The sequence below is a fragment of the Melanerpes formicivorus genome, unplaced genomic scaffold (genome assembly GCF_026170545.1).
Source record: "Melanerpes formicivorus ecotype bairdi unplaced genomic scaffold, bMelFor1.0.p_v2 SCAF_2, whole genome shotgun sequence".
Classification (NCBI taxonomy): domain Eukaryota; kingdom Metazoa; phylum Chordata; class Aves; order Piciformes; family Picidae; genus Melanerpes; species Melanerpes formicivorus.
Window position 1 is genome coordinate 16,797,430 of NW_027142354.1, and position 25,489 is coordinate 16,822,918.

Below are 25,489 nucleotides of genomic sequence, written 5' to 3' on the forward strand. Positions count from 1 at the left end.
ATATTAAATTTAAAGTTAATATTCATGGTTCAGGAAACAGCTATAATTTTTTTGCAGAAAGGACTAGGATTTTGGGGGAGTATTGTTAGAAGTATAGGAGGCAATTGCTGTACTTGCTAGCAGAGGCAGATTGCTACACTGCACCTACCTGAAAGCTCTTCTGCTATATAAAAATAAACCAACAAAAGCTGAGACCTGTAAGACCAGCAGCTCAGTTCCAAAATATAGACTTAGACAGTGGTAGACTGGAATTGACACCTGCTCTGTCTTAGCAACAAAGACTTCTTTTTGGTGAATGGTGCCACATCCAGCTGGCGGTCAGACAGTAGTGGTGTGCCCCAAAGATCAGTGCTGGACCCCACGCTCTTTAAAATCTTTATTGATGATCTGGATGAGGGCATTGAGTCCATCATCAGTAAATTTGCTGATGACACCAAGCTGGGGGCAGGAGTTGATCTGCTGGAGGGTAGAGAGGCTCTGCAGAGGGACCTCGACAGGCTGGACAGATGGGCAGAATCCAACGGCATGAGATTTAACACATCCAAGTGCCGGGTTCTGCACATTGGCCACAACAACCCCATGCAGTGCTACAGGCTGGGGTCAGAGTGGCTAGAGAGCTCCCAGACGGAGAGGGACCTGGGGGTATTGGTTGATGGTAGGCTGAACATGAGCCTGCAGTGTTCCCAGGCAGCCAAGAGGGCCAATGGCATCATGGCCTGCATCAGGAACAGTGTGGCCAGCAGGTGCAGGAAGGTCATTCTGCCCCTGTACACTGCACTGGTTAGGCCACACCTCGAGTACTGTGTCCAGTTCTGGGCCCCTCAGTTTAGGAAGGATGTTGACTTGCTGGAGCATGTCCAGAGAAGGGCAATAAAGCTGGTGAGGGGTTTGGAACACAAGCCCTATGAGGAGAGGCTGAGGGAGCTGGGGTTGTTTAGCCTGGAGAAAAGGAGGCTCAGGGGAGACCTTCTTGCTCTCTACAACTACCTGAAGGGAGGTTGTGGACAGGCAGAGGTTGGGCTCTTCTCCCAGGCAACCAGCACCAGAACAAGAGGACACAGCCTCAAGCTGTGCCTAGGGAGATTTAGGCTGGAGGTTAGGAAGAAATTCTACACAGAGAGAGTGATTGCCCATTGGAATGGGCTGCCCAGAGAGGTGGTAGAGTCACCATCACTGGAGGTGTTCAAGAGGAGACTTGATGGGGTGCTTGGTGACATGGGTTAGTTGATTAGGTGGTGTTGGATAATAGGTTGGACACGATGATCTTGAAGGTCTCTTCCAACCTGGTCTCATCTATTCTATTCTATTCTATTCTATTCTATTCTATTCTATTCTATTCTATTCTATTCTATTCTATTCATATATTAATTTTTTGATTGCAGTATTACTGACAAAGAAATCTGTCTTCCACCTCAGGCAAACATTTGGAAAAAAAAAAAAAAAAAAGGTGTTATTTTCAATTGCAAAAGTCCAAGGGGGTGTGGAAGGGAAGGAGGTTAGAGCATAGCACCCAAATAAATTAATTTAAAAATTGTCATGGAAAAATACCTGGCTTTCTGAACACCAATTTCTTTACCTCTAAAGTAATCCCAGCTATTTAGAAAAAAATAATCCTTGATTATTGTATATTTTTCAATAGCTCTCTATCAAAACATGATTTTTCAAATGAATGCTGTTACTTGAAGAACTAGCAACATTCCTCTCAAGAGCTGGAAAAGTTCATATCTGCAACAAAACAAACACTGAGTGTGAACCTTCCCCCCATACCACCAGTCTGTAGGAAGACCATGTGGAAAACCAAGCATGTAACACTAATGTTAAGGAATAAAATGAGAAGAAAAAAAGAACTGAAATAATGAGTATTTGCTATGCACATACTCCAGTATATCCACAAAGAGACTAACATCTGCTTAATCTAGTATGCAAACAGACTTAGTCACAACTGAGCAAAAGCAGTAGGTCACCTGAAAGCATTCCCAGGAGTAAAACCTTTGTACTCAAAGCTCTCAGTCAAATTTCCCTTTCTCAGCTGTTCTCAAAATAATCCTAAAAGTGTACTACGTGCCAAAACACAAAATAGTACAAACTCCTAAAACTCTCATTAGATTTTAATCTGAAAGCATTTTGCTTATGGAAACAACGTTCCATGATGTACAGCAAACTGTAAAGAGCCTATCCTATATATTAAAGAAGTTGCTGTTGCACTTACAATTCCAGGTATGTGTAAGATTTTCTCAGATCTTGTTTTCATTGAAATTTGGCACTCTAATTCTAAAACTAAGGTACAGTGGAGCTAGTTTGTATTTTTTAACACAACATTTAATCAAAATGCACAGGGATATTTTCAAGAACTATTTCCAGTCTTGGATACAATACAGAAACATTTGCTAACACACTACCTCATCATCTTAAAATCTGGCAAGTACACAGAAGTTATTTTTCAGTGGCTTAGTAAAAACAGCTTTTGATTTAGTCTGTAAGTTTTAATTATATAATAGTCCTTACTGACAAAATTAATCTATGCCCATGTAAGCAAGTCAGAAACTACAATGCAGTGTCAGGATACTGGCTCACCTTCCTCCTGAGCTATCCCTTTCCTACCTGTACATGTGAACACAGTTTTGCAAATGCTACCAGCCAAAATGCCATGAACCCAAGGCATTAGAATGCCTAGCTGCCTTCCTGTTGCCTTTCTTATGGATGGTGAACAACTAGGGTTTCAAAAATGTTGAACTGTAAGTGTGAAAATACTTTTTAGGTACAAGTTGTGAGGATTGGAGGGAAAGAAACTGCCTGGGGCAAACCATCAATTATGTTTGCTTTGAGAAACAAGTCAGGCCTTGAAGCCACTATTGCATGGCAATGCACAAGTTCTACTAAATCATAGAGACCACACAGATACTTTTGACGTCCACTAAGTGACACTGAAACCAAATTTCAATGTATTAACTGAACAACAATTCCATGTCTTTTCATGTTAATATTATTATTTTAATCTCTGACATCTTCCTACTTAAAAGACAAATACTTTTCACCTATTATCTCAAATCAATAGGCAACAAAATTATTGGTTTCTATAATTTCAAAACCTATGCAGAAGGAACCAATAATAAAATGTACTAAAATATCCAAAGAGAATAAATATACACATTGGGCAAGTGCAGTAGCTGTTGACTTACTAGTTCTTTACTCTCCTCTTTGCATTTTATTTCTCAAATCTTCTTCAAAATGGCCTTCTCAGAAGGTTTAACTATTGCAGATTTACGAACAGAACAGAACAGAATAGAATAGAATAGAATAGAATAGAATAGAATAGAATAGAATAGAATAGAATAGAATAGAATAGAATAGAATAGAATAGAATAGAATAGAATAGAATAGAATAGAAGACCATGTTGGAAGAGACTTCTGCTGCTCTGCAAGTTTTCACCCAGCTCACTGACAGATTCCTCCAGATTGTGCAGTTCCTGCTTTGAGGCATCCATGGTGGTTTTAGGCTATGCATTTAGAATTTAGTTACAGATTTTGAGCAGAAAAGTAGAAAAATATAAATAAATCACTATTGGGTGTAAAAGCAAAAAAAAAAAAAAAAAAAAGATTATTCTAAACAAATTCATTGGATAAATATCTGGAATAAGACAAGTTGTACCATAACAATTCTTCCCTTTTCTCTTCTCTTCGCTCGGGAGAGATAATCTGCGTGCTTTAGCTGGCCTTGGCTAAGTCTAACCCACTGCTGCTCTCTCCACTCCTTTTTCCCTTGGGACAGGGGGGTACGGTGGGGCAGTAGAATGGCTTCCCTGGTCTCTTGACCAGGGGGGTTTTCATGTTGTCTGCTATTTGTAAATATCTGTATAATCTTGTAAATACTGTATATTTACTACATATTCATTGCATTCCATCACAGAGTGCAGATTTTGCTTGTAAATACAGCTTCATTTGCTTCTGAGTTTGTCTGGCAAAGTTAATGTTGGGAGGGAAACGTCAACCCACCACAGGCATCCAAAGCTTTCTGGTTATCAGCCAGTTTATCTTGGAGTTTTCTCATCTCCATCTCCAAGCTCTGTTTCCCTGTCACAGCACTTTCAAGATCCTGAAACATGTGGAAGATTAAAGGAGGCTCTTAAAATTTCTTATAATCTCTCTGCTTTACACACAAAAAGCAGAGAATAACTCAGAAGAAGGTACTTCAGATAAGAGAAATTAGGACTCTCATTGTTCACATAGGACCAACATCAGGGCTTCATAGAATGCCTACTGAAACTGACAAAAGCCCAAAGCCTGCTGCAGTCACACCATAGACTAACCTCTTGCAGTGGCCTGCCAGAAGTAATCCATGAAGAAAATTTTAAGATAAAAAACTACCAATTTTCAATTGTAAAACTACTGCTATCTTATTTTTTCATTCAGATGATATGACAAAAAACAAATGGTGAATAAGATGTAACACAAGGCCCAAATACTACAAATTGAAGGGATGAAGGGAGAGGGAGTATTTCAGTTGGAAGGAACCTACAATGATCATTTAGTCCAACTGCCTGACCAATTCAAGTCTGACCAAAAGAATACACATAAATTCTTTGAATACAGTGTTAAAATCAGAATCAGAGGTGATCTCTGAGATGAGCTTACTAGAATGGGACAAAAAACCCTAAGACTACTTACATGCAAAAGTGGGGAGTGAGGGGCCAAACCAAAGAATGATGATCATGTTAAGACAGCATAAAAATAAGATACAAATACTCCGGTACCAATTTAACCCCAAAAAGAAATCCTTTCATTGTGAACACTTGGAAAAAATTTCAAAAAGGGAATTATTCTGAGTTATGTCATCTTCTGAAGAAAGCAAAATTCCTATTACCACATGGTCAGGTTTTCCTTGGGAGTAGAAGAAAGTCAATGAAGAGCTATGTGTTGTTCCACGGAGCCTACAACTCCCCGCCCCCACGTGTTGCTCATCTGTGCAGAAGCAGAACAGGGGAAGGACTAACGGAATGGCAGTTCTACCTACTTTCCTTGCCATTACAGAAATCATACATTTAAAGACAATGTTATCTTCAAGTAGGAAAACAATACTGTAAGATAAAGCTACCTGGTGAATAGCCCATAGGATTTACTGCTCAGGGACATCCTCAAAGGTCATGGTTCATTTTGTCATGTTTCCCATTCAGCCTTTGACACATGATCCCTTCTTTCTAAGCCTAGAGCTTTTAACAGTTATTTTCCCTTTACATTCTGATGAATTAAGCCTTGGTCCGGAAAGAAGAAAAAATAGCCAGTACATGTATCTTTGCATTAGTTCCATATAAAATATTGACCCAGAGTCTGGCAGAGCAGGGAGACAGAACTGGGTATCCTGACCCATGATAAAACCAAATGAGGACAGAAAACAGGGAAAGAAAAAATAACCCCTCTAAACATTAAAAACCAAACAAACAAACAAACCAATCAAAAATCCCCAAACCTCTCTCATTCAATCAGCAGTGAATCTCTTTCTTTTCCCCACAATACCAACATTAAGAATGTTTATGTATTCATAAACAAGAATTAAATTTTCAGTGAAGCCAACTAAAAGTATCGCAAAGACTGAAGAATGCTTCAGGGTATTTTCTGATAGGAACAAATGGGAACTAATATTACTTCACATAAGACAAAATTGTGCCAGAGAAGGCACAATTTGTCTGGACATTTCAGCTGTTTCTCAGTAAGTGCATTGATATAAACTAAGATTCTGTACATTGGAGTTAAAAAATTCTTCCCATAGCAACTGTGACTATTTAGGGATCTCTAAGGGTCTATGTTTGCTTGCTGTGCAGCATAGGAAGTCATTTGTATTAACAGAATACTTGCCAATCAAACAGTAAATCTAGGGCCATTTATGTAGATCAGCAGTGAGGATGGGGGGAAAAAAAAAAAAAAAAAAGGAGTTTGAGAGGCATCCTTGGAAATAAAAATACAAAACTAAAATGTTTAAATAGCTTCAAAAAGGGAAAAAAAACTTACAAAAAGAAAACAAACCAAAACAAACCCTGCAATTTAGAAAATTAGTTACTACTACTACTTTCTAAAGTAATTGTAGAACTCTTTTAGAAACATCTTGGCATGATCCTGTGTCATCTTCTCTTTTTTAATCTAAGTTCTACTAATAAAAGATTCCCACCTGTGCTCAGAATTACAGTAAAGAACAGAGAGTGGTTTATTTCAATTACAGTTTGAGGAGTGTGCATTTTTCCTTTCAGAAAAGCAGTGAAAAAGTAGTTTGCCAGTACCAGGGAGTTTACCTAATTACAATTTTGCTTCAAATGGCAAACATCTGCAAATAAATGCTGTTCAATCAAAACACTGAGGTATAAAACAAGGAACTGCAAACCTGTTCATGCCCAAAATTTTAAAAACAAAACCAGGCAAGTAATTTACAGAATGAAAAGCCATAAAACACAAAACATTAAGATTCTGAATAATCCTTCTTGAAATGTCTCTTGAATGGAGAGCATTTACACTGGCTAGCTCCAGCAAGGTCAGCCTGTCACTGTTGAACAGTATCCAGAAATTTAAGGACTGTGACATGTAAAGGAGATATTCCAACTATAAGCAAGCCTCTATGAGCCCAAGTGATCAGTGAAGGCAGATAAAACAATTTCCACCACAGAATATTGACAGGATGGAACCACAGCAGCTTGTGGTTTCTCTTTGGCTCCTCAACATCTATGGCTGATGTCCCATGGCTCTGAATTTTGAAGGTTTCAGTATGCAACTTGTAGTGTCAAAAAAGCTACCCAACATTGACACAAAGCAAATTTTGAAAATAGGAAAAACCATGGAAACTGATGTTTAAAGGAAACAATAATTAAACATTAGGTGGATTTACACAGGGTAGCCCATGTCAATGACACGTATTAAGACACCAGAGATACAGCAGATCTATGCTGGCCATGCTCACCTGCAGACATAGAAAGTAGCACTAAAAGCTCTTCAGCTATTTGAGGCTGATGCAAAAGGGTGCATACTGGTCTGGTCTATTCTATTCTATTCTATTCTATTCTATTCTATTCTATTCTATTCTATTCTATTCTATTCTATATGACATAGTGATGTACATAAAGTTACCCACTCAGGCTGGACACAGCCTGCCCAGGCTCACCCGCTGGCATCCTATCTGCACTACACTAGAAGATGTAGGAGTACCCAAACCATTGCACAAGGCACTGGCCCTTATGAGAAATCACATGTTCAATATTAGGTCAGCTACATCCACAAAAGATGCATTCAAGCTGTGACAGCGGGAAAAACTACTTCTGGTTTTTAAGCAGAGAGAGACTCATTTATAAGGGCGGGCTAGAAGAGCCTGCATTTAACACCACAAGACAAAATTGGGGAGATCTTGCCACATTAACAATGCAGGAAAATGACAGAGAGGAAATAAGGAAGGATATTAATACACATCTTCCCCTTTTGACCTCAGTATCTACAATGCATTTTTTTCAAGCTGTGGTAACTCTTCCTTAATATGCTTCATTCTTTCATATTTCTCAAGATGTCAGCTAGCACTTCCTATACACACATAAGATCTGTTCATCTCTCATTTCATCCACTAATCATTTTTAAAGTGGATACTAGTCAAATTAGTAATCATTGTTGAGGCAGTTTTATGTCAGGAAAAACAAACAAACAACAAAACACAAACACCCTCCCCCACCCCAAAAAAACTCTCTAAATCAATAAAACAAAAATTAAACCAAAAAAACACCACTTTGCAGCAGATGAGGTTATGATACTAGTGATTTTTACCTCCAGCACCAACTTTCATTTTAACTTTAAAAAAATAATAGCAAAGGTACTGATTTTTTTTTCCCCCTAGGAAAAGCTTTGTTCAAATTTAAACTGCCAAGCAGCTATTTTTTAAACTAAATTTACTTTTATTTACATGATTTTTAAAATCTGAGGGCTTCCAGTACTAAGAAGAATTCAAATACATTGTCTCATCCATACTGGAATCAAGCTCAGGTGCTTGCAGATTTGGCAGTGTTTAAGTTCAGAAACTCTGCAAAAGTCTTCTTACAGAAACACCTGCAGGAGAGCATGGAATAGAAGTTTCCCTTTCTACGGAGCCCTCTGAAGATGTGTGAAGCTTTAACTAACAATCTTTTAGGAAACAACAGTATTCATTTCTGTCTGTCACTGTTTGTACACACAGAGTAGCTCCTAAAACAATTTCCCACTGCAACAGAAACTGAACCATCAAGAGCTGTTCAAGTTAAAATTTAAAGTTTTCACCACAGACTGCACTTAGACCCCAGCCACCTAATCACGCAGTCTGTATTACCCAGCAGTCATTCTGCCACCCTGCTCTGGTGAGATCCCACCTGGAGTACTGTGCTCAGCTCTGAGGTCCCCAACACAAGAGAGACATAGACCTGCTGGAGCAGGTCCAGAGGAGGGCCACAAAGAAGAGCAGGGTGCTGGAGCACCTCTCCTATAAAGACAGGCTGAAAAAACTGGGGCTGTTCAGCCTGGAGATGAGAAGACTCTGGGGAGATGTTATAACTACATTTCAATATCTGAAGGGGACCTACTGGAAGGCTGGGGAAGGACTATTTAGAAGGGCTTGTAGCAACAGGACAAGGGGCAATGGTTTTAAACTGGAGCAGGGTAGGTTTAGGTTGGACATAAGGAGGAAGCTCTTTACTTGAACGGGTTACCCACAGATGTGGTTGAGGCTCCATCCCTGGAGTCATTCAAGATCAGATTGGAGGTGTCCCTACTCACTGCAGGGTGGTTGGACAAGATGACCTTTGAGGGTCCTTTCCAATCTGATGCAATCTGTAATCTGTAAATTACTTTCCATCAAATGTGTTACACAACGCTGCCAGAATGAAGGCATGCACAATATTTACAGAATTCCAGAAGCAAGCTCTGCGCATTTTTGACTGAATATTGCAGAAGTTCAGCTTTCTAAAAGAAAAGTAATACATTACAAAACAAACAGCTTGGTGGTTTGCTTTGTTTTCTTATATTAGTTTCAAGACTGTACTAACTTCTGCTGTTTGCTGTTACACAGTAAGTCTGGGAGGGGAACAAATAAAACTATTGTTCACTTGCTAATGTTCCTCATACGAAAACCAGCTAACTGCAACAAATAATTGAGTATGATATATATAACAAAGAACATTCTCATGTATTAACCTTACTGGCTTTCATTTTCTTCATCAAAAATCTCAGAATTTACAACATGCTTCTTCCTAGGACTTATATAAAGGCAGGCACCTGGCCACAAGAGGAAGAGTGAAGACCTCCTTGGAAAATCTTGCAATGACTCCAAGGTTGCAGGGAACACTATGGTGGCTGAGGCTTGCTGGAGAAGACTGACAGAATAGTGTGATGGCCTCTATATACTTAAGAAGACTTTTGAGAAAAATGGGAAAAACAGGCCACTATCTCCAACTGTAATACCAAAGATGGCAAATATGTTTGGCCCTGGGAGCATCAGGCAAGAGTGACCTGTGCTGGGTAAAGTCTGCTACAGCTAATTCCATTAACTAAAGCTCAGAAAACAGTCCAGAAACACACTGCTGGCATAGGAACAGTAAGAATTTCTGCTTTTGACCTTCCCAGGGGAATATGTCACAACATGTGAAGCAAACTCAAAACAACTTTATAACACTGATGCCCTTCCTGTAGCATAAAAAGACTCACCAGGGAAACAGGGAGATGCCATCGTGTATCATCCCTTAGATATGTGGACTTAAAGCATTTTTGGTTTTTGCCTTTTTTCAATAACTGATTTCTTAATATGCTTTTGTGAACACAAAACCTTCTAAACAGATGCTGAGTACAGCATCTGCAAATGTAAACTGACATGAAATTAACTAAACTGAAAGTGGAAGAATCTGCAGCCCCTACATAAGCCCACACTTCATTTGAAAGGCAATGTTAATAGTTTAGCAAGACATTTCTGTAAAACATGTTAAATAAATTATGCATTTGGCATATGCACAGTAATGATAGGAAAACATTTTCCATAAAACTAGCTCAACTTTGGAAATGCTTTGGCAGTCAAAGCAAACTTGCAAAATAACTCACAAATGAAGCCTTCATCTTGGTGTAAAACATCTCCTGATTATGGCTTCCTTAGTGAGCAAACCATACTCAGCTGTTACTCATACACCTGTATTTGAAGTGAAGTACAAGAAGAAAATGTTCTCAAAAATCATCTGTTTACATTTTTGGTGCAGGGTCTCTCTCAGTGTCATTTGAGTCTCAGAATATTTTACACAGCTTGGTAAGAAGTATTTTCAGCAGTAAGTAAAATTTATGACTGTTGTGGTACTTAACATTTATCTTCCTAACAAATTCTTCTCCAGAGCACACTGCCAGCTATTTCTCATCCTCTAAGTATTTTGCCTACAACCAAATCAGAACACTATATTCTTTAAAGTGTGTGGTAGCACTCTTCTGTTCACAAAAAAAGTAAGGGGTGGGGAGGGGACGACTATATTATATTACATTTGAAAACTTACTTGCACAAGGTTGCCTTTAAGTTAATTTTTTCTGCAAACTGAGTCACACACAACTCAGTTACCTATTTGGCAGTCTAAGCTTCTTCTCTTAGTTTCTTAAGAAGTTCTGGCACACTGCTCCAGTATCTGCAGGAAGTTTTCATTACAATTTTAGTAAACTGCTCCCTTTCCACAGAACTCAAAGTACAAAGCAATAAGGGAAACTGCTACAGAAACTCACTTTGTTCAACCCTACTTTGCAATGTACAAAACTTCTTAATGGTGAGTTCTCCTGGAGCAATTATGTCTTTAAACCACATAATTTTCCTTTACAAATCATACCTAAGCGAATTTGGTGAATGCTTGACATACAACTTCGATTTCTCATTTCAGCATCATTCTTGTTGCACAGGTTTCCTTTACAGATTCCTCACAGCAAAACAATGCTTTCCTGCAGGAGCCATCCTCCTACCTACAACTATTTGGGTATGAGCTAACTGAGTGGTTACAAGTCTGTAATGCAGTGAAGCAAGATAATCCAGGGTGTCTGGAAGCCAAGACACTTTACCTCCAGTTCCTTGAAGAATAAAACTATGTATTATCCATTTCTTTTAATTTCTCAGTAGAGCTTTTAAATACACTGAATAACACAATCCTCAGAAAACTTGCAATATCACATAAATATTAATTAAAGCAGCATATTTTCTTTGTTCCATGCTTGTGCCTCAGATACACTTATTTTAAGCTTGTAAACATCTGTTTACTTATGTGTTTGTGCAAGCACAGCAAAGGCTGTAACAATACAGAGGAAGCAAAAATACAAATTTGCAAGCATCATCGGAAGACATCACAGTATCACAGTATAACTAAGGTTGGAAGAGACCTTGAGGATCATCAAGTCCAACCTGACACCACAGACCTCATGACTAGTCCATGGCACCAAGTGCCACGTCCAATCCCCTCTTGAGCACCTCCAGAGAAGGTGACTCCACCACCTCCCTGGGCAGCCCATTCCAATGATGAATGACTCGCTCGGTGAAGAACTTCCTCCTCACCTCGAGCCTAAACTTCCCCTGGTGCAGCTTGAGACTGTGTCCTCTTATTCTGGTGCTGGTTGCCTGGGAGAAGAGACCAACCCCTTTCTGGCTACAACCACCTTTCAGGTAGTTGTAGACAGCAATGAGGTCTCCCCTGAGCCTCCTCTTCTCCAGGCTAAACAATCCCAGCTCCCTCAGCCTCTCCTCATAGGGCTTGTGCTCAAGGCCTCTCACCAGCCTTGTTGCCCTTCTCTGCACACGTTCAAGTGTCTCAATGTCCTTCTTAAACTGAGGGGCCCAGAACTGGACACAGTACTCAAGGTGCGGCCTAACCAATGCAGAGCACAGGGGCACAATGACTTCCCTGCTCCTGCTGGCCACACTATTCCTAATGCAGGCCAGGATGCTGTTGGCCTTCTTGGCCACCTGGGCACACTGCTGGCTCATGTTTAGGCAGCTGTTGATCAGTACCCCCAGGTCCCTCTCCGTCTGGGAGCTCTCTAGTCACTCTGACCCCAGCCTGTAGCTCTGCATGGGGCTGCCGTGGCCAAAGTGCAGCACTCAGCACTTGGACTTGTTAAATGCCATTCCACTGGATTCTGCCCATCTGTCTAGTTGGTTGAGGTCCCTCTGCAAATTTAAACCAGATATATTTTACACAATGTCACTGTTTAATCTCCATGTATCCTCAAGCTTTCAAAAAGTTGACAAGAACCTTAGAAAAATGTTCTTTTTAGAAAAGATGCCATTCACCAGAAGTCTTTTAGAAGAAATTTTTCTCATTGAAAATTCATTTCAAACATACACATCATGCAATTATGTACCTTACTAAGTTTTCCCATGTCCTTACAGTATCCTGCTGCCTGTTCCTGCTCCTTGGTCACTTCTGAAACAAGCTTCATGATAGTTTCTCTGCTAGCTTTGGACTCCACCTCATGGACATTGATAGCTTCTTGAAGAGCAGAAACCTGGTCTTTTAGTGTTAGATTTTCTTTACATATTTCAGAGACCTAAATAAATAATTCAAATGTTAGTAACCCTCTTAAAGCAATCAATAGTAATATATATTCATTGCTGTATATCTGCTCCTAATCATCGTAAAGTCATGGTGTTTGTGGTGAACCCTAGGTCAGATTTATAATCAGATTTATAACTGCCCTCTACTACTCTTTTCTAAAAAGAGTGAAAATTAAAACAAAAACCATATTCCCACCAGAAACCCACACCTTCCTGTAATGTGGTTCAGATTTACTCCCACACAATCTCTGTGATCAGTTGAACCTGTGCTTAACATGAAGCAGGTCAGAAAATGAAAGTGGATCACGCAGCTAACTTCATGCAAAAACCAGATCATTTAAGTTTGCCTTAAGACTTATCCCTCTCATTTGGAATAAGAAAGTGAAATCTGCATTTTATGCTTGAAACTTTTTAGGTATGGGGAGATTTGAGTTAGTAACAGCTATTTCAAAAGTATATTCAAGGGCAAGGCCAAACACCTGGTGAGCTGCTGACACCCTGGAAGAAGGAGGACATTTCCAGGAGGCTTCTATGGCTGTTTTGGTATGTTATGCTGTTTCCAAAAAGTGGAATGGATGAATGTGGGCACTTCAAATAGTGCATAAGGTTTAAAAAAGTGCCCTGACTGCTACTGGCAAGAACATTTGTTAAGACTAAGCCAGATTAGTGCTGTCTTGAATAAAACTGTAGTGTGGAAAAGCAGCTACATAGACATGCCATGACCGTAACAGAAAAATTACCTGGCAAGTTTTCCTAATGTATACAGTTTTCAGCACAAATTAGATCTCCCAACTAGATTTATTACTACATTTTTTAAAGGCCAACTTATTTTTTTAAAAAACTCCAGTTATTTCCTTAGCTTAAAGCACGTAAGACTTACAGTTTCATACAAAGATCTTTGCTTCTAGTGACAAATAGCCAAGTTTTATTAGAGTATTTATTACAATTTGCATGTGCTTGTAATATTAAGAGGGCAAGTACACTAAGAAATCTCTGGAATATATATGTAGATAAACTGAACTGACTAAGTATTTCTTATAGCCAGAACTCTTACAATAATATGGAAAACAGAATTTTTCAAAGCACTTAGTATGCTCCGAAGAGAAGAAAAATAGGGATACCAAAGACTAGAGAAATGCGTAAAATTAGGATAAATTGCCTTCCAGCAGCATTGCTAAACACTTGTCCTTTCCTAAATAAAAGCTTGGGTTTGGGAAATTCAGAAGCATCCTGAAGAGCAATAATAACATTTTATGATTAAGTCTCAAAACCACCACATAGTTATTTCCAGCATTTTGTTAAAGGGTGTGTTTAAGGTTGGTTTAGGGTATGTACCTTCAAATGCTTCTATTTAATGGTATGTTGACTTGAGATAAACCTTAAGATCTAGTGGTACAGTCTGCACATCACCTAGTGACTCCAAGTGTTAATGTTTTCAGGAAAGCTTTCAACTAAGTATATAATCAGGACTGTACTTGGGAACTGCAGGTTGATAAAATATTTATGCAGATAAGAGCAGACTGAGTTCACTGAGGTCAGTTAGTGTTCAGCACCTTTGGAAATCAGCCCAAAACTGGGGGGGGGGGGGGGGAACTGTCTTAAATGTTGGCACCATCTGCAAATCATTATTAAACATAACAACTCCTGTCTTCATCCCTTTCTTTGACAAGCAAATATTCTTCTATTAAAATGCTACACAGAAACTCTTCCCTGCACATAATCACCTTTGACATTAAATATTCCTGTGGTTTCTCTTTTTCTCTGATGTCTGTGTCCAAGAATCCAGAAAGCTGTTTAAGGAGCTCTTCATACTTTCTGCTGATTTTAGAAGCTTGAGTCATGCTTTCTTCACATTCATTCAAATATTTACTAATCAGGAACAACAACAAAAATACAACAACAACACAAAAAAAACATGGTGAATGTTCTTTGAAGCAGAATTTTAGGCAAAAGACATTACACCAAGATAACTGCTAGCTTCTGTATGCCACAAAATTAATTTTAAAAGTTAAATATAAATTATCTGTATGTGTTATCTAATACATATAATTTTAGTTGGTTTTGAGAATGATCAAATTATAGTAAAAATATGCTAAAAGCACTTCTCAGTCTCTCTAACAGAGTTGACAGTACTGATCAACAAACTCTGGGGAAAACAAAGCCCCTTCTGGACTGATGGAATCACAGAATGTTAGGGGTTGGAAGGCACCTTGAAAGTCCAAACCTCCTACCAGAGCAGGGTCACCTAGAGTAGGTCACACAGGAACGCATTTAGGCAGATTTTTAATGTCTCCAGAGAAGGAGACTCCACAACCCCCGGGCAGTCTGCTCCAGTGTTTGGTCACTCTCATAGTGAAAAACTTTTTCCTCATGTTTACAGAGAACTTCCTATGCCTCAAATTCCACCCATCACCCCTTGTCCTGTCATTTGGCATCACCAAGAAGAGCCTGACTCCATCCTCTTGGCACTCACCCTTTATATACTTACAAACACTAATGAGGTCACCATTCAGTCTCCTCTTCTTCAAACGAAAGAGACCCAGTCTCTCCTCATAAGGAAGATGTTCCACTCCCTTAATAATTTTTGTGGCTCTGCACTGGGCTCTTTCAAACATTTCCCTGTCCTTCTTGAACAGAGAGGCCCAGAACCGGACACAATATTCAAGATGTGGCCTCATGAGGGCAGAGTAGAGGGGGAGGAGAGAACCTCTCTCGACCTACTAACCACACCCCTCCTAATACACCCCAGAATGACATTGGCCTTCTTGGCCACAAGAGCACATTGCTCTTGTGTAGGTCATCCTGAATACCAGCAGAAGCAAACAAAGATGAGAGGCACTACTTTCCTGTACATAGTTTTCTGCACTGTAAAACCATCCATGAAAGGGATTAAATAAAATAACAAAGTATCAGTGACAACAACCAAAGCATGAAGACATCTGTTTGTCATCAGTTTCATCACTCAAATGTGCCTATCATACGTATGAAATACATCAACCTTAAGAGCAGTTATCAGTTTGCAACTGCTCTGTAAGAAAGGACAACCAAATAACAGAGCAGTCAGCTTAACTCTTTGACATAAATGTGATTACATCCCTCTGGTTGCCTGGGACACAGACAAGTCCAGCAAAGAACATTGCCACAGGCTGCATAGGGAGCAAACATATAGATTCAAATCTTGCTCATGATGCTACAATGCTGAGCACCACTTAGGAAAATCTATAAAAAAAAACAGATTAACAAAACAAAGCTCCAAATAGTATTTGAATTAATGTAAAGGCCAACTCCAATACATCTCAGATAACACCCATGGGAGAGGTACTCAGTGGTACAGTGCAAGAGATAAAACTATTCAACTTCCCGTTCACAGAATCACAGAATGCTACAGGTTGGAAGGGACCTCAAAAGATCATCTAGTCCAAGCCCCCTGACTATGGGACGGAGATTGGAATCAATACAGCTGATCAATATGATCTAGTATTGTTCCTTTATTGCTTCAGTGTTGTTCGATTATAATGCAAGCACAGTACAGAGCGGACAGTAGAGCTGACAGGCTAGTAAGAAGTGCGTAGAAGAAGTGCGTATTAAGAAAACCTTTACAACTTATATAAACTCGGAGGGCATTGCTGGCATAGCTTCATTGGTTCCTCACGAGTGACCACACGCTGTACTACTATTGATTATTGGTTAAACCAGTAATAACATGTGAGACTGTTGATGCACGTGTGCGTCCTGTTATTCCAAGATAACTCTCTGTGTTTATAGCTACCAATGTCCTGCTTTGGTTACACGGTGCAGGCACAGCACTGTTCTGCTACACTGCTAGCCACTTCCACACCCATGCTGGACACGGCCTACCACCATGTCAGGCTCTAGGCCTACACTGCCAGATTGCTCACACTGCTCATTGCCACCATTACCACACCTGACAGAGCAGGATAACACACAGAACCATGCCTGGTTCTAAAAAATAAACAATCTACAGTACAAAGCATGTACTTGACAACTCTACAAATAACCTAATTACTGCCAGTAGGGCCATAAAGGTGTGAGCACCTAGAAAATAGGCAATCAGATACAAAATAGCAGAATGCAGCTCCTTCACAGCTTTGCTAGCTCTTCAGAACTAATGAGCAAAAAGGAAGGAAGGAAAAATAATAAGAAAAAAAAAAAAAAAGATGAAAAAAGCTTTTTACAGTTCAGACTATAAAATTACCTTGGCAATAAATCTGTTGTGTAAAAAAGTACTATTTTCAATAGGAAAGGCAAACAAATGGGAAACCAATCAAAGAATTCATTGAACATTTTAAAATATATCATTAGATATATAATGTAAATGTGAATTTCACACCTACTGGCTTGCTCTTTTATTAGTGGCTTTCAGTGAAAATCTTTCTTGAATACCTAATTAGGACTAGTCACGTGCCATGTACTACTCATGCAGCTAGACTGAGCGACTAAAGCTCATTTGGTCAACACTGAGTAGTATTAAGTGGCACATGTAACCATTAGCTGAGGATGAGAAAAAGAAAAAGCTTTGAAATTATACACTGCAGATTCATGACCAATCCAACATATTTGTTCCTTCCAAAAAAGAAGACTCACATTCTCTTTGTCACTTCCCTTTTGCCAGCATTCTAGTGGCATGTTCCAGATGCACAGTGAGCCAGACCTGTGAAATCAAGCTTTTTATTTTGCTTACTTCTCTCTTGGAGCAGTTCCCTGGTCCTGATCACCGTACAGCAACACAAACAGAAGTGCTGGCAGAATTGTCATGGGCAAAACAGAGCAGCCAGGACTACAATGGGATTGGCAGTGCAGATTTATGCCATGTAAAATTAATTGTATCTCTGAAACAATAGGCTAGTATGATACACATTATTTTGGCTGTTTTCCCCCAGTGAGTTAGACAAATAGAACAGGCTTTTCTTCCCTTTTCTTCCTCTCCTTCTTTCTTTCCCCTCTAGAATTAGCACTTTAAAGAATCTTAACAACCCTCGTGTCAGAGACAGTGATGTTTTCTATGTTGCTAGGATGCATAATATACTTCTTGGCTTAACTATCTCCTCACACTTGGATCATATCTAAAATCTTTGGTGATCAACATTAGCACTCTCCAGCCAGGGCTTTTGACAAATCAGCTGGTAATAGACAAGTGCACTGCAATGGATTTCTCTAGATTTTAAAATAACTTAATTATCCACTTGTAATGCACAAAGCCTGGAAGAGCTGTGTGAAATACTGATTTGGGAAATACAGACATCTGGTAAACACTTACCTTGCTCTTAACTAGACAGTACCGAGACAGATATGGATATTAGCCTTGTAATGGTGGGGCAAAATCCGTTATAAACCTCTGCAAGATGTCTATTAATGCAATGTGACCAACACTGATTCTGGAATTTCACAGTTCAGAATATTTTCCCATCAATTAACTTTATTTATGGTCAACATTGCTATTAGCCTCCATCTCACAGACCTGAAATACCAGCAGTTATGTGGAACTGACAGATCAGTGCTCCGGCACACTACATTAAGAGGAATATAGTTAAGGATACTATATTTTATTAAAGGTTTCATGCAAGCAGTATGCATGTTAAAAACAATCAAGCAAACCCATTAACTAAACCCACACAGCAATGTCCAGAAGAAAAAGAAAACTAACATTACTGAAAGCTGAACAACTATTAACCTAACATGAATATGTTCCTGCAGAATGCTACAAACTATGAGTTATATTTTCTTTATTACACTGCTCCTAACAGACAGTTTGACACTAAGGAAGAAATTTACATGACACTGTTACAGTTCCAGCTCTGACACAGAAGAGGGGAAAAGAGACCAGAATGGTGCAGCAGCACACTTACCACTACAAAGCCCATGCAACATGTCATGGTCATGCAACAAGTAATGGTCTGCAAAAGACACCACGTGATAGATAGCCCAGAGCACTAGACCTTGGTTGCAGGTACTGCCCATCACAGGCACGCCATGAGAAGCACAAAGTTTGCCTCAGTGCCATACATGTAATTACTTGAATGAGGAAGCCACGTCTGTATTTTCTGTGTGTTCAGGCAAACAGCACTCTTTGCTCTTATTTTATTCTCCCTTTTTTTTTTTTTCCAAACAATGAGGCTATACCAGGCTGACTTATATCCTCATTTCTCAATGAGGATGCAACATTTATGTGCTAACAATTCAAAATACACATTTCAGTATCTTCCAGGAACCCTCAGGAACAACAGCTGTGCAAGGCATCATAATGGAATTCAGATCTGCAATAAAGTCTGTCACCAACATAGTTTTCTGTGTTGTCAACAAACCACTCTGTTATTGCAAACAAACAAAAAAACCCAGTTCTTGTCTCACATGTCTTACTTCAGTTTGGTATCTTGCTCATGAAGCTTCTCCTTCAGGTCCCAGTTTTCCTTGAATGCGACCTGAGCTGTCAACTCAGCCTGGTTTTTAGAAGCGGTGAGCTCACACACCTCCTCCTCCATCTCTTGAATTCGTGTTTGCAAAGACAGCAAGCAAGACATCTGTCTAGCATTATTTTCCTTGTATGTTTCAGCTTCAGCCTTCAGTTCTTGAAAAGAGGCTTCTTTAGAGACCATTCTGGACCTGAGTTCAAGAAGCTATAAAACAGAAAAGGAAAAAAAATCCATTTAAAAAGGAAGAATAATTTGGCCATATATGGAGTAGTGTACAGTTCTGGGCTCTCCAGTTCAAGAGAGACAAGGAACTACTGGAGAGAGTCCAGCAGAGGGCTATGAAGATGATTGAGGGATAGGAGCATCTCTTTAATGAGGAAAGGCTGAGAGACCTAGGTCTGTTGAGCCTAGAAAAGAGAAGATTGAGATCCTATCAATGCTTATAAATATCTGAAGGGCAACTATCAAGAGGATGGGGCTAGACTTTTTCAGTGATGCCCATTGACAGAACAAGGGGCAATGGACACAAACTGAAACACAGGAAGTTTGACCTAAACATAGGGAAAAACTTCTTTACTTTGAAGGTGATGGAGCACTGGAGCAGACTGCACAGAGATGTTGTGGAGTCTCCATCTCTGGTCATATCTGAAATCCATCTAAACATGATCCTGTGCAACCTGCCTTAGGTGAACTTGCTTTAGCAGGAGGGTTGGACGAGATGATCCTCAGAGGTGATCCTCAGAGGTCTTTTCCAACCCCTGCCATTCTATGATAAATTCTGTGATAAATTTGCCAAGACTGAAATATGTGACTGTGCTACAAGTTAAGTAATATGACAAGACACCGTTTTTTTAACAAAAAAACTTGAAAACTTGGAGTCTTCAGTGACTACAAGACTAAGGAAAAGGCACAAGTTTGTAAAAAACAAAAGCTGTCGTTGTACAACACAATAGAACTTTTTGATGAAGTATCTTAAAGAAAGATACATTTATTTACAAATTCAGAATTTTGGGAAAGTTCACCTTAAGTTCTGCTGTGCAGCTTTAACTCGCCTCCCTTACACATCTGCATTATCATACCATTATTAACACCACTATTCCCTCTTTCTTTGCCAGCCTCTGCCCTGCTTCCAGCTCTGATGCACAATTTCGCAGGTAATCTCTAGCTGCAGGGAGTTAAAACAGCAAAGTATCCTGGTGTATGAGGGTGAAGCCTTTCGATGATTCAGAGCACATTCAGAGGCAAGGCAATTTTTGGAGTGTTGTGCAACTTCTTTTCAGGCAACTTCTTTTCTTACGCTGCCTTTTGTGGGTGGGTCAGATAATCCAACCAAATGTATCAGGATGTAGACAGAAACAGCATAAGAGCCTTTTACAGAAGTTTGGGAGGAGGAATATCATTGACAAATGTCAAGTCCTTGTTCCAGAGATGATGCTAGAGCTTTTCAACAGCTCATGCAGTTCAGTTGTTTTTCTTTACTTTCCTCTCTCATTTTCAGTTAGAGATGCATTTTCCATTGAACTATTTCTGATACAAGCTTCTCTAAAAGACTAAAATGGGACAGACATACCAGGCACATAAACTTCAGTGTGGTTTATTTTGTTAAAAGGAACAAATAATTTGAAGTGGATTATTTCTCACAAGAAGTAAGTTTCAGCTTTCCTGACAATTCCAATTACAAGCAGCAAGATGCAATCCAAAGCATTTATCTCCTGCTACATAAATTAGTAGGCAAATAATTAAGCCACATTAACTGCTCTTCATGACCCCTGCTAGAGATTTTAACTTGTGGCAAACTCTTTAAGGCAATAAATATTTAAGATGTTAAGCTGCAATTCAGGATGTCAAGAAATTCACCATTCCATCAGAGGCTTCCAATGTGACCAAAGCCAAGATACTCAAATTCCAGGAGGCCAATGAGCTGACTGAACAGTGACTGCCTTGGAAAAAGAGAGGTTCTGCTTCTCCTGCTCCCAGCTGCACACACCTGTCTTCTCCCCCACACCAGGACTGTCATCTGTCTGACTCCACAAACAGCTAACACAGCTGGCAGAAAACAATTCACTTTATGCAGAAGCAGTAGAGAGGAATGGGAACTGGCCACATCACAAAGAAAAGGCTAACACCAAGGAGTCGGATAGCAGGATTACTCTTGCAGCAGGAGAATAATCTGATGAGTTTGTGCTTCACATGCAAACATTGGTTTATCAGACACTTTTGAGCTGACATAAAGTAGCACCAATTTTGAGAAAGCAGACCTGTCTTTTTCCAGGCTTATGAGCTTCATTTAAACACCCCACCCTTCTCTTTGTGCTAACAGATTGGTATCCCAGTCTTAGTTCACCTTGTAGAAGTCCTATGGCTACAAAGTGAACTAAGACTGGGATACCACTCTGGCTGCATCAGTTCCCCAAAAAATAGTGCACCACAAAACACACGCTTCTGTGCCAGTACAAGGAATGGGGAACAGTGGAGAAAGAAATGAACAGCTGAAGGAACAACAGGATTGCTTTGCTTGGCAGCTGGACCAAGCTGTGGTAGCTTAAAGTGTTCGTAACCTTAAAAAGTCTCTGTGGTTTAAATCCCCATCTGCAAAATGTGATATTTTTCTCTCTGTCCATTGTCTTTGTGGTCAGTTCCAATAGCAAAAAAAGCAAGAATAATCCCATATCATGAGTTTAATAGAGCACTCAGAAGAACAAGGCTCTGACCTTAGCTGGGTCATAGAGGTCTTTATAACAAGAGCACAAACAGCTGCTTTCTTGACTATTCTTTCATTCCTGCAAACACAGTGCTGAAAGAATCTATAAATCAGTCATTCATGTTGGCAATAAAGCTATTCAACATTTCCAGCAATAAATTCTTTCTACCAGAACACAAGATTCTGTATAGCTTTTCAAAATTAAAATTTAAAGGCCTGATATTGGATAGCCATTAAATGTAGGGGAACTCTGCAGTAATTTCCATGATCAAGCAGTCAAATTCAAGCTCAGCTGATGGACTTATCCCTGTAGTTCTGGTTGGCATTAACAATTCATTCTCCCGCAACACTACGTCTTCCTGCTGTTTCCCATATTCAGTCATTGATAGAGCCTTTTTTAATGTTCATGTATTATGCAAGAGCATCACAAAGTACTTCACAACATGCAAAAGAAATATGCATTTGTAAAATGGACAGATGTTTTAAAAAAAACCAGTTGGATGAATGGTCACAGATTTCCGTTGAACTTTATATATCTATGTATATTTATGAGTTACACAATTAAAACTATGTATTTCCATAAATACAAGCATTTCATGTCTCCTAAACACAAACTTTACTCCATTTTAAAGCTGACCACTGCCTGGATGTGAGGAGGAGGTTCTTCACCATGAGAGTGGTGAAACCCTGGAATGGGTTGTCCAGGGAGGTGGTCGAGGCCCCGTCCCTGGAGGTGTCTAAGACCAGGTTGGATGAGGCTCTGGCCAGCCTGATCTAGTGTGGGGTGTCCCTGCCCATGGCAGGGGGGTTGGAACTGGAGGATCCTTGTGGTCCCTTCCAACCCTGAATGATACTATGATACATTGCTGAATTGGATCAACTCAAATTTAGTCAATACTATGTTAAAAAAATTTACATGTGAAAATACAGAAACTCCAGTAAATCCTCCCTCCTGAGACGTACCATCCACACAGCAGGAAGAGCAAAAAAACCCAGCCTCCAGTTACAATCAACCTTATTAGCTCAAAGACAGCTTTGCTGGGTGGTGAAAGCAGAACAAATCTGGGGAGCTGTAGCTTGAATAAACTGGAGAAATGGGTGAGGATGAGCAGTTAACTCACCATGAGCAACTGGAGAACATTATCAGAACTTTTAGAGAATCACTATATAGAAGGTTTAATTTTTAAAAATTGCATTCAGAGGATGATGATAAAAAGCTAGATTACTTTAGATCTTTCAAATGCAAACTCATCATCAGTTACTGAACACAGAAGCAAACAAAGTAAAAATGTCACAGAAATTCTGAAAAGAAGAATCATAGAATTGTTAGGGTTGGAAGGGACCTCAAGGATCATCTAGTTTCAACCCCTCTGCCATGAGCAGGGACATTTCACACTAGATCAGGTTGCCCAGAGCCACATCCAGCCTGGCCTTAAAAACCTCCAGAGATGGGACCTCCACCACCTCCCTGGGCAACCTGTCCCAGTGTCTCACCACCCTCATGGTGAAGAATTTCTTCCTAACATCCAATCTGAATCTACCCGTTTCTAATTTTTTCTGTTCCCCCTAGTCCTATCACTACCTGACACCCTAAAAAGTCCCTCACCAGCTTTCTTGTAGGCCTCCTTCAGATACTGGTCAATGTAGGAGAAGGGCGTTTTCAGATAGCTTTGGAAGGCTATATTTAGTCTCTGTCTTAGAAAAGAATGTAAACATCTTGTAACCGAAGGAGAGAAACTGAGCAGAATTTGTTTGGATGTGTTAAAATATTGTTTTGTTATTTTAGCCTATTGTATGCCTTAATTACACGCATGCCAGTAGAAAATAACCAATTAAGATGTGACACGTGCGCCTTCTGATGGAGTATATAACCTTGCTGTATAACATAATAAACATCTTCGCCTGCTTACATCTTGTCCTGGAAGCTCTGCTCAGGCTGTTCAAAAACCTATACTACAACAGATCTCCTCAGAGCCTTCTCTTCTCCAGACTGAATAGCCCCAACTCCCTCAGTCTGTCCTCATAGGAGAGGTGCTGCAGTCCTCTAATCATCTTTACAGCCCTCCTCTGGACACGCTCCAGCACTTCCAGATCCTTCCTGTAAGAGGGCCTCCAGAACTTGATGCAGTACTCCATGTGGGGTCTCACTAGAGCAGAGGGGGAGAATCACCTCCCTCGACCTGCTGGCTATGCTTCTCTTGATGCAGCCCAGGCTCTGGTTGGCTTTCTGGGCTGCAAGTGCATACTGATGGCTCATGTTGAGCTTCTCATCCACCAGCACCCCCAAGTCCTTTTCTTCAGGGCTGCTGTCAAGCCAGTTGCTGCCCAGCCTGTATCAATGCTTGGAATTGCCCCAACCCAGATGCAGGACTTGGTTACAAGAAATAAAAGTTCTGTATCAAAACCAACAGATTTAGGACTTTTTGCAAGCTTCCTGCTCTCTGCAGAAAGAGAATCCTTAAATTTAGAGAATCCTTACATTTGAGGAAGGATTTGAAAAGATTTATAAATGTACCTCTGACCGAGCAGACTCATACTTCACTGAAAGTGCTGCAAGCTCACTTTGAGCAGTTTCGGCTGCAGCTCTGTAGTGATTCATCTGCTCTCTAGTGACAGGAGCATCCAAAAGAGCATGATCAGGAGATTCCTGAGAAAAGAGCATAAATACAAAACCATTACATATTGCATTTTTGGAACATTTTTGCTTCAGTTCTTGGCTTGATGAAGCTACTCAAGGGAATTTACTCTAAATGTTATTCCCAGAGCTGGAGAATACTAACTCTCCTGTCTCATTCTCAGTGAAGCTTAGGTTATTTCCTGCAGCTCCTATGTATTGAGCGACATTCAAAAGGTCCCTCCTTCTACAAAGGTATCCAGTCACTCCTTCACCCCACATGATCTTTAACCTAAAGGAACTCCTCAGGTGCCTCTTATACAGAGGATCACTTTGGCTTTTAGACTTCAGTTACATTGCACAACCTCTCATTTTTATTTTGGAAGAAGTGGTGGGGGGGAGGGTGGAAAACAACACACAATGGTTATTGATCTCTGTGCCGCTCACCATTTTGCAGAGTTCTAGCATATTTCACCTCCACAGTCTCACTACCAAGTTGAAGTGTCCATGCCTGCTCAGACACTCTGACCCGCTCCTCAAAGTCACTTTTTGGCTCACCCGTTTGTGGGCTATTACTTCTAATCTACCAAGACTAAAGCTCCTCTTGAACTACATCACTTGGACACAACTTTAGCTGAGTGATGCTTCATCATCCCAGCAATCACCACAGTGACTTCCTTTCATCCTGTTCCAAGCTCTTCTGATAGGCAGCAATCACTGGCTCTGCACTTCTACTACAGTCTCCTTCGGTATACTTGTACAACTTTTAGCTGTTCCTTTTAGACTGTAGTAAGATTTCTCAGTCTTCTGCTTTTGCTCTCCTACAACAGAGCAGAAATGCAGTGGATTTCTTCACCTTTGTTACCTATCTTTCAATATGAAAATTCAGACTGTGGTCAAGATATGAGTTTTATTAGATGGAACATTTTATTACTCAATAGTGACTATAAAATGATGAAGATTAGCATCTTCAGAACAAGACTGTGCTTAGGCGCTGACAGGAGCACACATGTCAGAGGGCAGAATATGAGATTTTTCATTCCATCAGCTCCCATGCAGGACAAACAAAACTGCAATCATAGTGCATTTAGACATACATTGCAAAATCCAAATCTCCTCCAGTTAATGACTTCTGTTGAAAAATGATATTCCAATGGAGACACAGACAAGATATCTTTCCTTCGTGTTCTCCT

General features: G+C 40.0%; 1 protein-coding gene across 1 annotated transcript in view; it reads right to left on the reverse strand.

The window, feature by feature from the left end:
- Window positions 1–25,489, reverse strand: part of CCDC170 (coiled-coil domain containing 170) — a 44,589-nt gene that overhangs the window by 13,021 nt on the left and 6,079 nt on the right. Inside the window, 7 exon segments of the mRNA XM_068151749.1 lie at window positions 3,176–3,270; window positions 3,355–3,473; window positions 3,995–4,093; window positions 12,358–12,543; window positions 14,275–14,419; window positions 18,929–19,185; window positions 24,198–24,329. Coding sequence (XP_068007850.1) covers window positions 3,176–3,270; window positions 3,355–3,473; window positions 3,995–4,093; window positions 12,358–12,543; window positions 14,275–14,419; window positions 18,929–19,185; window positions 24,198–24,329 — 1,033 coding nt within the window.